The 12,265-nt window shown below is 40.5% G+C and overlaps 1 protein-coding gene across 2 annotated transcripts in view; it reads left to right on the plus strand.

Moving 5' to 3' along the window:
- Positions 1 to 12,265, plus strand: part of vgll4b (vestigial-like family member 4b) — a 39,161-nt gene that overhangs the window by 23,177 nt on the left and 3,719 nt on the right. For both annotated transcript variants that reach the window (XM_085160679.1, XM_085160678.1), the window contains one exon: positions 3,329 to 3,542. In XM_085160679.1, coding sequence (XP_085016805.1) covers positions 3,329 to 3,542 — 214 coding nt within the window. The remainder of the gene's footprint in view (positions 1 to 3,328; positions 3,543 to 12,265) is intronic.

The raw sequence follows: 12,265 nt of genomic DNA on the forward strand, positions 1-12,265 counted from the left end.
ATTTACTTGAGACCCATTGCATCGTTGCTTGAAGTTGCTGAATGTCATCGACTTTCTATGATGTTCCTACTTCACACCCCTTTAGTTTTCAGAAACTTGAAGCTCAGTTGATATGAGTTTTAAACAGTTCCTTAAATGTTTATGAGTAGTCCTTCGACAAGCAGTGGTCACAGCTTTGGCAGCTTCCTGGGGCTGTCACCTAACTAATTGTAAAGAGATTTCAGGGCTCAGTGGTTCAAATGGCTCATTTGGATTTAGAGCAAAATATGGATTTTTGTAAACTGTAAAATGCAGTTGGTGGCAGATCTATGAATTAAAAACAAAGTTAAGCCAAAGCAATTATTTTTACCAACAAAAAAATTAATTCATGATTGACATCATACAACATCATTTTTGTCTAACGTACACAGCAGGCAGCAAAGAAGTGATGCCATGGTGAAGCAACACAGGCAAAGTGAAGGAATTATGTTGTAGAGTTAACATTAACCACCATTTACTGTGAAGGCAGTTACAACTTTGGTGGGTTAAAAAGCCAATAAGAGGGTTACTAGGTCCAGGTTGTTTCTCTAAGTTAGTTAATCTGATGAACTAGAGATAACTAGTTTTGTATTGCTGTTACTTGCAACTTAGAGTCTTGACCACTGAAGCACAGCACAAAACATCATCTCATCTCTTTATTTTAACAAAAATATGGAGAATAGAATTTAGAGTTTTAATAAGCAGCAGTCTTTATATTGATATAGTTGTCTAAAATCTGCCTAACACATCATAGCTGACCTTGAAGCAATCAGCATTTCTGATGCTCAGTAGTTTAGCTAAGAATTAAAACCATGTTGCCAAATAGGACATTGAATCTTTTTTTTAACGTGAGCCCTGTAGGGATTTATTCCAATGGGTCATCAATGTGACATGCGACACCTGATTATGCTAAACCACCTACTTGCACTGTGTTTTTTCCCCTCTCTTCTCTCTCTCTTTGTCTGTCTGTGTGCCTCCATTTTCATATCAGAGGTCAAACAAATCTAACATCGGGTTTAAAAGTTCAGGTCAGTCTCGTACAGTCCAGGACTTTTGTGGAAGAGCTTTTTTTGTATTTCCCTTTTAGTATTTAAAGTGTAAAACCTCCATGGACTCGGATAATAAAGGCAGCCAGAGGGCCAAGTTCAATTTACTATGAAATTCAGCCAAAAATAACTACATAGCTGTTTTGAAGAGAGAAGACATGCTAGGAACCATCTTTTTTTAGGTATCAGATAGGGGGGAGGGACAGAGCGAGGAAGGGGGAGAGAGACGGAAATGAGAGCGATGGAGAGGGAAGCTCGCCTCAGTTTGTAATCCAATCTCATCCTGATCCAAGCTGTTTGAAGTTCTATCAGGAGAAATAGGCTTTGATCATGTGGACCTAATGAACTCAGAGAGCAGAGAGGGGAAAAGACAGAGTGGAGTTTGGCTTCTGGGTTACGGCTCTATTCCCACTAATTGTCTGCTGGTTTAATGTAAATGAAATGTATTTAGTGAACAAATATTTAAACTAATGTACTATATATAATCACTTCCTATATGTAGATAGATTTCTTGTGTGTAAAAATATATAAAAACTTAATGTGTAAGTACTTCTGCTCTTGTTGTTTCTTTTTATCTTTTGATTTGAGAATCAAATTATCACCAGTACAGGTTAGTTTCAGAAGGAAAACTATGCAACCAGTTTCCAGTTTGTTGTATATCCCTAGTTTAAAAAAACACGGATGACTAATGCAAAATTAGTAGTAGTATTAGTAGTATTGAAACTGCATTAGGCTGTGAAATCATCTTCTATAACTCAATAAAATTCTCAAAGGCTGCAGTCGTGTCAGATGGTTACACTTGAATGACAACCTAGTATATATTAGTGTGCAATAGCAGTTGTATTGTCGCGCAGGTCAACAGTGTTTGACCTCATATGGTCGAATGTCTTACTCGTTTGCAGGGGTACCACTCGCAGATTCACTCTTTTGTTGAGCACTTCACTCGGTGATAAGCGAGTCCTGGATGCTGATTGGACAGTGTGGTGTCAGTCTCTCTTCCTTTATTGCCATCCCTCTCCCTGCCAAAAAAGATGATGTCACCCTTGTTACCATGGTACACAGTAGCACGAGAAGGAACATGCCAGAGAGAGAGGGTGAGGGGAGGAGCTGCAGCTGTGTTTCATAGGCCATGAAGCTTAACATACATGGAGGAATAGTGGAGGAACAAAGTCTTTTCATAGTCTTTAGGCTGTTTTTGCTGCCGCATTCTGAATGACTCAGTTTTAGTTTAAAATGGCTTTCAACCAGATTTTATGATCTTATTCATCTGAAGAAAAGAAAAATAAATATTTATAAGGATTCAGTTTAATGTCTAATGTCCTGCTACTTAGTACTAATGTGTGTGTGTGTGTGTGTGTTTTGGGTTTTTCTTTTGGTTCTATAAATGCAGGATGAATATTTCTCCAAAATCTAACCAATACTGATTGGTTTGTTATACAAAATAATTTGAAATGAAGTATGAACTAAGAGTTAGCAAGTGTTTGTAACTAATTTGTTTTTATGTGAGTTGGACTAGGAGTTTTAGTGTAGGCCTTTCAGTGTTGTTTGGGTAAAGTCAGACAGATACATGAGGCAGAAGCAGTGGAAAGTCCCCATGCTGAGACAGAGCCAGTGGTAGTTTTCCTGATTCTCTTGCTCTAAACTCCCACTCACTGACAACTCTGTAGGCCTTCTGTACGAGGGATAAGGCTGCAGAGGGAGAAATAGTTCCCCCCCACACACAAACATATGCAGAATCCATCCGCAACTATTTCTTTCAAAACATTCCTCACCAGATACTCCTTCTTTTATGCCAGAGGTTTGTGCCTCTCTCAGCAAACTGTATAAGTCAACAAAACCCCAAACACAGCCTGTAACGTTGTCATGCGGTAGACACCTTGTTTTAAAGTGGCAATACAGCAGTCACCTTCTGCTTTTAAATGCTATAATTTAGGCTAATTACTATAATTGACATTCATTTTACAGTAATCTTAGTAAAGCTAACCACGTGAGGTGACAACAACTGCATAACTGTCACTCTAGTCTCATTTTTGAAAATGACAAAAGTGCAGCCAGCAGGTGTTTTGCAAACGTTCTAAGACACATTCTCCTAATGCTGTATTGCGTTTCACCTGATGTTTTCTTCTTTCAGAGTTTGTGTAGCAGTGGAGCAATCTCAAACTCATTCAGACTTCTAAATGATCATGTTTTGGAACACGGTGTCAGCAGCACTAATAACCCTCTGTCTTGTCTTTTTTTCCTCCCTCGATGTTTTTCCTCCTCAGGTGAGGCAGCTTTGAGAGGAGACCCCAGACTCCTGTCCCTGTCGTCTTCCTCCTCGTCTTCATCATCGTCCTCCTCATCTTCCTCCTCCAGCCACAGGACGGGTCCTCCTCCCATCAGCCCCACTAAGAGGAAGCTGAGTGGTGATCAGGGGGACAGCGACATGGATGAAAATGAGCATGTGGCAAAGATGAGTCGACTGTTTGCCGCGCAGCTGTGAGTACATATACACATGCAACTGAACAACACACACATTCTAATAAAAAGCTTTATAAACATCTGGAGTTATAATTTCCAGATGCTCACTTTTTTATGAGTATCTGGAAATGAAAATGAACTTGTAGTTTGCTATCAGTGCACATTTCTCTTTCCTGTCCATCTGTCTCTTTCAAATACAAACAAACACTGTAGCCAGTGAATGGCCATGTACACTGAACTGTTTTTCATACATGTCCAGAGTGCATATTTAGAACCCTTGGTGCCTTGGGCCTTTAAAAGAAGTCAGTTTTTCCTGTCAATGCACGTGTTTCTGCCATCCATGTGTGAAACGGTGCACAGTGGCGCTATCTTAGAAGTCCTAGTTTGGACTCCAGGGTGCTATGCCAGGTTTAGCTCGCTCAACAGTGTTACAAACTCCTTATAGCTGCAGATCTCTGGAAGCTTGGAAACAGGGACTGCACAACAGAACGATTACTCACGTCGTTCCCGCATTCCCAATACCAGAGATTCCAGAGTCCTGGTTGGTGGTGGTGAAGGACTGCTGGGGCCAGGGGCAGTCGAGTCAGAGTCAGACATGACTGAGTCAGTTATAGGACTCCAGCCATTGCTATTTATTGCAGATGGAGTCAAGGGGTGCTGGGTAGAGCTGTACACTTTTGCGTGCAGTATGTCAGTATGTCCAGATGCTGGGGGTAGGGGTTGGGGGTGGGGAGCTGAGCAGAAGTTGAACATATTTTTATAACCACAGCGCTGTCTGCCAAATGACTAGACAAGGGCTGTACTATGACTATTGGCTGTACTTGTATATAAAATGATCAGTTTGAGAAAAGGAAGAGGGGCAGCAAAATTATATTTTTGCTTCTCATATGAATTTAAATTTAACAGCAGAAAACTTAATTATTATTCTACAAAATTAGGAAATATCCAAAGAGTGAGATATTCAAGCCCACTTCTACCTCATGCAAAAATACAGTACAAGTAATATGTGGTTTGTTTTTGTCCTTCTTGAAGTTTTCAACTGGCACAATGGGATGCAGTAGATGAATGGCTGGATATATTGGAAACTGGAAGAAGAGAGAATGGTTACAAGCATTGTTATTATATAGCTAAACTTATATAGTCACACACTTACATGTAGTACATGGTGCCACTGGCCCAAACAGGAATATCCCACAAGCGTCTGAGAATAGATGACTTGGAAACCAACAGAATTTAAAGGCAACCCTACAAAATGTTCAAGTGTAGATAGATTCTATGGTTGCCCACCATCTGATTTTCATCATCAGTTAGTTTTAGCACCCGGTAGTTGTGAATACAAGTTACCAGAAAAATAAAAAATTTGTGCCACGTTTAGCTTCGCTCTGATGCACTTGCTTTTTCTTTTGTTATGACTCCAGAGCATCGCTTTCCTTTACAACTGTGGCCCTTTTACCCCTCCCTAAAAAGCTCAAAGTCATTTCTCGCCATGCTGTGGCAGGTTTAATTCACCTCGAGCCAAGATGAAGAAAAGAGCCCTAGGGCAACAAGAGAGGTAAAACCAGTTCAGCTGTTTGGAAACACTTTGCTTCAGGGAGTCCAACAAGGAAGAGCAAATATAACCTTCAACAAATGAGTTTGTATGTCTGAAAAGTCAGTGAGTAAATAATGTTGATTTTAGGATTACATTAAATAGTTATGATATAATCGAGCAACTCTGGCCAAATAGTTAAAATCGAGTTAAACAAGTTAAAATCTCAAAAAACTTTCTGCAGAAGTATCTCAAATTACTGCCACTGTTTTCCAACACTCCACAGTGCAGGTAAATGGAAAAAAATACACACTAGTTTGTGTATTTACTGATATTTGTGAAGCAATAATTGTTTGCAGAACCTATAGCAGCATACAGATAATGTCGTTTTATTGTCATGATTATTTTTATGTATTTATTATTTGACTTGTGAAGCATAAACAAAACAACAGTAACTGCTTAAGTTGCATATATCCATTTGCCTGTGTGACATTGGCAGGGTTAGACTAGGTTGCATCTGACTTTTGAATTAAGCTGTTCTACTGAGGCCGTGGGTAAGGGTCTTTGTTCTTTAATCTTGTGACACATAACAAAGGATTAGCTTGTGAGATTTGACATTTGTGCAGAATCATCATTTTTCCTGTTATTCTGTGGCAGTTGTGTGGGCATTAGGGTTATAGTCTGCAGTAAATCCAACCACTACTTGTGGTATTATTCTGTTGTCTCTGTTGTTTTTCACTCCACGTGGGACATTATGTATGCACTGTGTGGTTAACTTTTGCATGCATCGATACGCAAGTGCTCCTACTTGTGTATCACAAGTTTCGTAAGTCTGTGTTGTGAAGCACAGTAGAACTTATTGTTATATCAGCTTTCAGTTGGTGTCACAGATCCTCGCCACAACTCCTACGTGCAACCATGTTGTTTGACTAGAATAAGGTTCTGTAAAAATAAAACTGATGCAAATGTCTGTGATGTTTAGGGCTTTTCAGACTGCTCGTTTTACCATGATTATTTCCAAGGCACAAGCCATAATCTCCGTATTTAATCTCCATTTTAATTATGACCTTGAAGTCATTTGACTCCTGCTGCTGCAGGTTAATCTCTACCTACCAAAAGTCAATTGCTACTTGACTTGCTGCAGCTTGAAGATGGATCCAGGGCCTTTCTAGTTCACAAAGATATATTTTTTTTATCCTGGAAACCAAGTTCCCCTCGGGTCATCCCAAATGTGTCTTTTTTTAGTCATCTAATTTGAGGTTTCTCTGAGGGCATTCTTCCCCTGGTAACTGCTGTGCGACTTGTTGAAACTTGTATCCAGCATCAGCCAGAAACACTTTCCTCCTAGGTGTAGCTCCCCTCCCTTTCCAAAGAACTTGGAGTGAAGTGGAAAATGATGGGATGTTGCTACAGAGAAAATTGAGCTAGAAATGCTCCTTAAACACCCTCCCCACATGAAAAACGACATAGGGCAGCCAGATTTATAACATACATTCTGTTTTCCTTTCAGCTGTCCCATGTAAGGAGATTGATACTGTAATACAGTGCTTTTTCTACTCTTAATAAGTAAAGTACTTTTACACTGAATCCCTTATTCACCAATTCACCTTCACATTCATACAGCACTTTCTTTTTTGCCCTTAATGATTTTTTTTCAATAGAAAAATGAAACTCCACCCAAACCACACACAGAAGCAGTTCCCACGTCTTCTCTATCTTTCTGGCTGCTTCTGTCTGTCTGCTTTCTCTGTTTTTGTGTGTGTGCACTGATTGCTCAGCTCACTGTTGAGTGTCCCTGCCCATGCAGAAGCTTTTGTGTTCTTTCTTCTTTTTTCTGAAAAGTGTGGGTTTTTCTCTCTTTTTGCTCGTATTGCAGCTTTCCTCTGTGCTGACTTGTCGAGCTCCGTGTATTTGGCTTTCTTTTGTCTTTAAGTTCAGTCATATTTTCTGTGAGCCTCAACACACACAGACACCTGACACCTCCGATTAGGGCGGGGCTATGAAGGGGGGACGCTCAAGTTTCCTCTGTTGGCCAATCACTACGAGCTAAAGTTAAGGGGAGGTGCACAGGCAGTGGTGAGAAAAAGTAAACTCTCCGAACCAGCTGAAGCTTTTATGTTTGTTTTTTATGAACATGCATGATAAGTGAATGCATTTTGCTTTTGTCGGCTGCCTGTGTGTTTAAGAATGTGGCCGTAAGTATGTTTTTTTCAGCAGGCTTATTGTTTTAATAATATCTTCCTTTTTTTGTTGTTGCTGTAAGTCCCAATGAAAACAGACTCTTGCAACACAGAAGGGTTTTTGGCATTCAAAATCCTGAATATTGAAGTCTTAATAGAAATAACTGCCAGTGCTTATATGTCGCCCTAGTCTACATGTATCCATCGATTTGTGCAGGCATGCACATGTGCCGTTGTCTGTGTGTTGTTTACACATGCATGCGTGCTCTCCTACCTGTGATCATCTGAGTGCTTGTGTGTGTGTTTCTGTGTGGGGTGAGGTCAGGCAACAGGGGCTACTTTTTCATTTTCTCTGAGTAGTAGGAGGAGTCTTGAACAAAGAAGCCTTATCCTGTCCACTGGAGCCTGCGGGCTGGAAGCTTGCTCCTGCCTGTGTGCCTGCCTGCCACTCTGTAGTTGTAGACTCGCCAGTATGAGAGTCCTCAACAGTTTCATTGCTCCTTGAGACTAAAAGCCACTGACATAGTTTTTGCATTGACTGTAGTTTGGCGAATTTAACTACAGGAAAGTTTATTTTCAGCAGTCAAAATACATTAGACTCATTAGGTACTAGTTTGCTTTTAGTTGTTTTTTTGAAATACCATGAAAATCTGTTGGTTCTGTGAATGCGCCAATAAAACATGAGGACCTTGACTAATGCAAACTATGTCTGGTTAGTCACTGGTTGGAACAGATATTTGCTTTTCATGCACTTGATAATAGTTCTGAATTTCCATTTCTCTTCACTCTGCAGAATTTTAACCACCGATGAAAATCTGAAATGAAAGCCTGAAGATCTGCAGTTGCATTCATGCTACATTATGCTGAAACAGTATACAGTATTACAGTTTACTCAAAATGTACTGCTGTATCTATAGGCACTAAATGCAAAATCCAAGTAAATCACATTGCTGCACAGAATACTGTAGCTTACAGAAACCACAGCTGCTTTCTACTGGGAACTTCATCAGTAAGTTGTTCTCATGGAAGTTTCTCTAGAGGCTATATGGGGAGAAAATAAGAGTGGAAAGAGGCTGTGTGTGTGTGTGTGTGTGTGTGTGTGTGTGTGTGTGTGTGTGTGTGTGTGTGTGTGTGTGTGGCTGGTGAAGTCATTGTTACCCTCTTGTTTTACATGAAACTATTTATGTAGCGAGCATGTGAGGAAAGGAGGGGAGATGTGGGTTTTTGTTTTTAGCTGTGTGTGTCTATGTGTCTGTGTGTGTTCACATGTTGTTTTCTTTGCCTTCTTGTTGTGGTTGTTCCCATATCCGATCTGTCCCAGCTTTGATAACAAAGGATTTTCTTCAGTTCTCTGTCTCTGCAGTCAGTTAACTGTCAAAAATGTGCTGTTTCTATCAGTATTTCTGCATGATTGACAATCTGAAGGCTCCAGCACCAGCGTGTAGAGAGCAGTGAACAAGCTAGTCTTTGGTTTAGAATTGAAGTGTTATATATCATTTGTTTCAACAGATATTTGATTAAAGGGCTTTTCCTCTGGGCTTTGATCCTAAAGGATGCAGATATTTTTGCTAACTTCCGCTCACACCAGCTACTAAAGACTTCAAACAGCAGAGTAAACGGTGTTGAGATGTTTGTATACTATATATACATAGTCTGAATAAGCTCTGTGGCTCACAGTCTGTGAGTGTGTATGTGTATGTATATCTCTTTTTTGTGGTTTTGTGTAGAACTTGTAGAGCTTGGTTCTGGTTATAACCTGTGGTTAGGCCTTCATCCTCTTCCACTTCTTTTTTTTCTTTTTGTTGTCTTCCCTCTACACCCTGATTCTTCCCAGATGTTTCCTGTGTGTATCTCTCCCCCCCTCTCTCGTCTTGCTTTTTTTTTAAAAACGCATTTATTAAAGAGTTGGATATGAACCTCTGCCCAACCAAAGATTTGTAGGGAGGTTTTCTCTAAAGACCTTGGAACACAATTGTGAGAAAAAGCCTCGAGCTTTTATAGCTTCTGTCTCGCTGCCTCATAGTCAAATATAGCAAATTCACCAAACTGGCAGTCTCATACAGGATTAACCCTGGCATACTTTGAAAAAGAACCCATATTTATAAAGTTCTTGGTTCATATGTTTCTATTTGTTTTATGTAGTTTACTGTTGTGGCTATTAGGGCATGTTAGCTCAAACAAACTTGCTTTTCTAGCCAGCATGAACTAATTACTTGTCCCCCCCACCTCCCAGATCATTCAAACACATGATCGCAGTATGATCTTTAACTTGAGGTTGACTTGAGGGCCGGATGTCATGTGAGTGGTTACTTAAAAGGCTATGCTTAATGATAGATCTGAGTAGTGTAACATTGTTAAAGATATATGAATATATCATTTATGTATTGAGGGTTGGACTCTCTGGGTTTTAAATTAAGGGATCTTTCAGTAGGTGCCCACCACAGTGACTGCCACTAATACCAGGCTGCATATAACCCAGCCTGCAGTAAAATACAGTCAGATAGATATTTTCTCTGTATTTCATTTCTCAAACAGATCATTTTGATGTCCTTTACATCATTCCTATTTACAAAGTGAATCAACTGGAAAAAAAGGGATCAGAGACGTTAGAAAAAGATATGACTGAATATTCTCACATATTCTGACTGAGCTCTACGTTTAAAAAGCTTTAGTTTGGTTTTTGTAGTTTGTCCAGTTTATCTAGGAAACGTCACTTTAGCAAACATTTTCTGCCAATTAAGAGGAATCCTGTCATCACACTGCTGGTGGTAAGAGCTCACTTGTTGTTTGTAAACTGCTTTCCTTCATGTTTATTTATACGTTATTGGATTTGGGCTTCCTTTACTCTCTGTTTCCAACCTCACCCCCTTCTTTTTTTTAAAATGCTGTTTGTCTCCCAGTGCCCACTGTAGGGGCCAAGTCTCTGTGTTATTTAGTAATCAAAGGCTGCCCCCCCCCCCCTCTCTCTCTCTCTCTCTCCCACTTTTAGCTCCCATCTATTCCTCTTGTCCTGGCAGCCTGCTCTCTTTAGCTCTAGCCCTTTTTACCACTCAGTGGCCATGTTTCATGTGTAGCCCTTGCCATCTACCCTGTCCGTCCTCTCCCTCCTTCCCCAGCTGTGACCTTAATGATAATTAAGAGGTGAGTAAGAGAGACAAAGGCACAGGGTGGGTTTTGAAAGTCTGATCTCTGGCATGAAATGTGGTCCAGGGTTTGGTGGGCAATCAGGCGAGGGGAAGGCGGGGGCGGCGGTGGATTCGACAGCTATTCCATTCATTGGTCAGATTTGTTGATCCCATTCACTGGCTCCTGCAATGGGCCCTCTTGAATGAGGATGTGGGCATGCCTGCTCTTTGGCAGTGATTAAAGTTTGGAACAACTTCCACAACCCAACTCAAGACCCAGCTGCTGGGAAGGGATGAGAGAGCTTTGTTATCTGCTTGCCTCTTAGCTAATCAAGAGATTGTTTATATTTGAAAATAATAGAGAAATTATGCAGTGGGACCTTTCTTTATATTGTCTGATTAAAAGTTGATGTTTCATGTAGTAATAATTCAAACAATTTATTCAATTGAATAGGCTTTAGTTTTAATTATGACCTGATTTTAAAGGGATCAGCTCCAGAATGTATGTTTTTCTTTGTACTGTTTTAAAAAAATGAAGATGAAACGGAGAATTGATGCCACTGTGAAAAGAACAAAAGAAGCTTGTTGTTGAGCTGTCGGCCAGGGTTTATGCAAGCGCTGCCAAGTCCTTTCCTTCTTTAACCCTCAGGAAGTTTGCTGCTGATTGTGAGAAAAAGGGGAGGAAAAAAAAGAGAGCGGGTCTCCGCGAATGTAAGCTCTCGGCACAAACGAAGGAAACTACTGACCTCACTCTTTCTTAAAATCGAGGTCCCGACCATTCACATGCAACTCACCCTTCCCCACCTCTCCTCGGCTCTTCCTCTCCCCCTTTATGTATTCTGTGTAGATTGTTTATTTGTGGAGGACTGTGCCATGGACTCCAGATGCTTGACCCAACAGTCAGGTTGCTTAGTCACATGGATCTACAACTGCTTTCTTGAGCTTGTTTTGCAACTTAAAGGGCTCCTGAAGCCTTTTAACTTGTGCGGGTTAGGAAATGCCCCTGCATAGTATTCGGTGGAGAATGAGGAAGTTCTATATAATAATCGATGTTCGCTTGAGTTCAGTATTATTTCTTGCGAATTTGCATGGTCTATGTGTAGCGTACTCTGTGTAGGAATGAGCAAGTTGATGTCTCTATTTGTGAATGTATTATGGAGTTGGGGAGAAAAGGAGAGACAGGGGCGAGTACAGTAAATCTTGCTCCCTGTAGCTGGGCCTCAGTTTGTAAGAGGGGAGTGAACCGCACACACGGACACACACCCACACACACAAACAATCAAAAAACACAGAGCAAATCTGATGCAGGGACCAAAACAATTACTAACTTGTTAAACTACAACTCAATGGTCTTTAGTCGCAGACACTTGTCTACATATCAGACATATCACAGTCATTATCGTCAGAGCTGGAAGAAAGCCTGTTTTGTTAAACTGTTGTTACTTTAATCCCTTATCCTTATCTGTTTTGGAGTGATTAAAATATTAGCTCACTGCTTGGTGATAACAGTGCTGCTAAATAATTCCCTTTCATAAGGAAGGTGCATGGCTAACCTCCTTTTACCTCCATTAATCACTCCATTGTTGTAAGTGTGGACAGGGAATAAAACTCAAACAAAGGACGTTTAGTGAATTTAATTGAATGTTGAGTGACATCAGCCTGCATCTATGCTCCGTTAGTAGTTTTCTTTTCTTTTTTTAAAATTATGACTGCAGTAAGTGCAGCTTGCCGAAGAGATGAAGTTGATTTGCTTTGCTGGGGAAACCTCTCAAGAGCTTTGAACTTTGTGCCCATTTGTCCCTCCTGTGTCGAGATAAGTTTGGAGTCTATCCATGTTGGATAAAGTTAGGAGAGTGTTCCTTCCTCCATCTGAGGACAGTGTGTGAGCCTGTGTTGGCACCATATGGT

This window comes from Neolamprologus multifasciatus, chromosome 5 (assembly GCF_963576455.1).
Source record: "Neolamprologus multifasciatus chromosome 5, fNeoMul1.2, whole genome shotgun sequence".
Lineage (NCBI taxonomy): Eukaryota > Metazoa > Chordata > Actinopteri > Cichliformes > Cichlidae > Neolamprologus > Neolamprologus multifasciatus.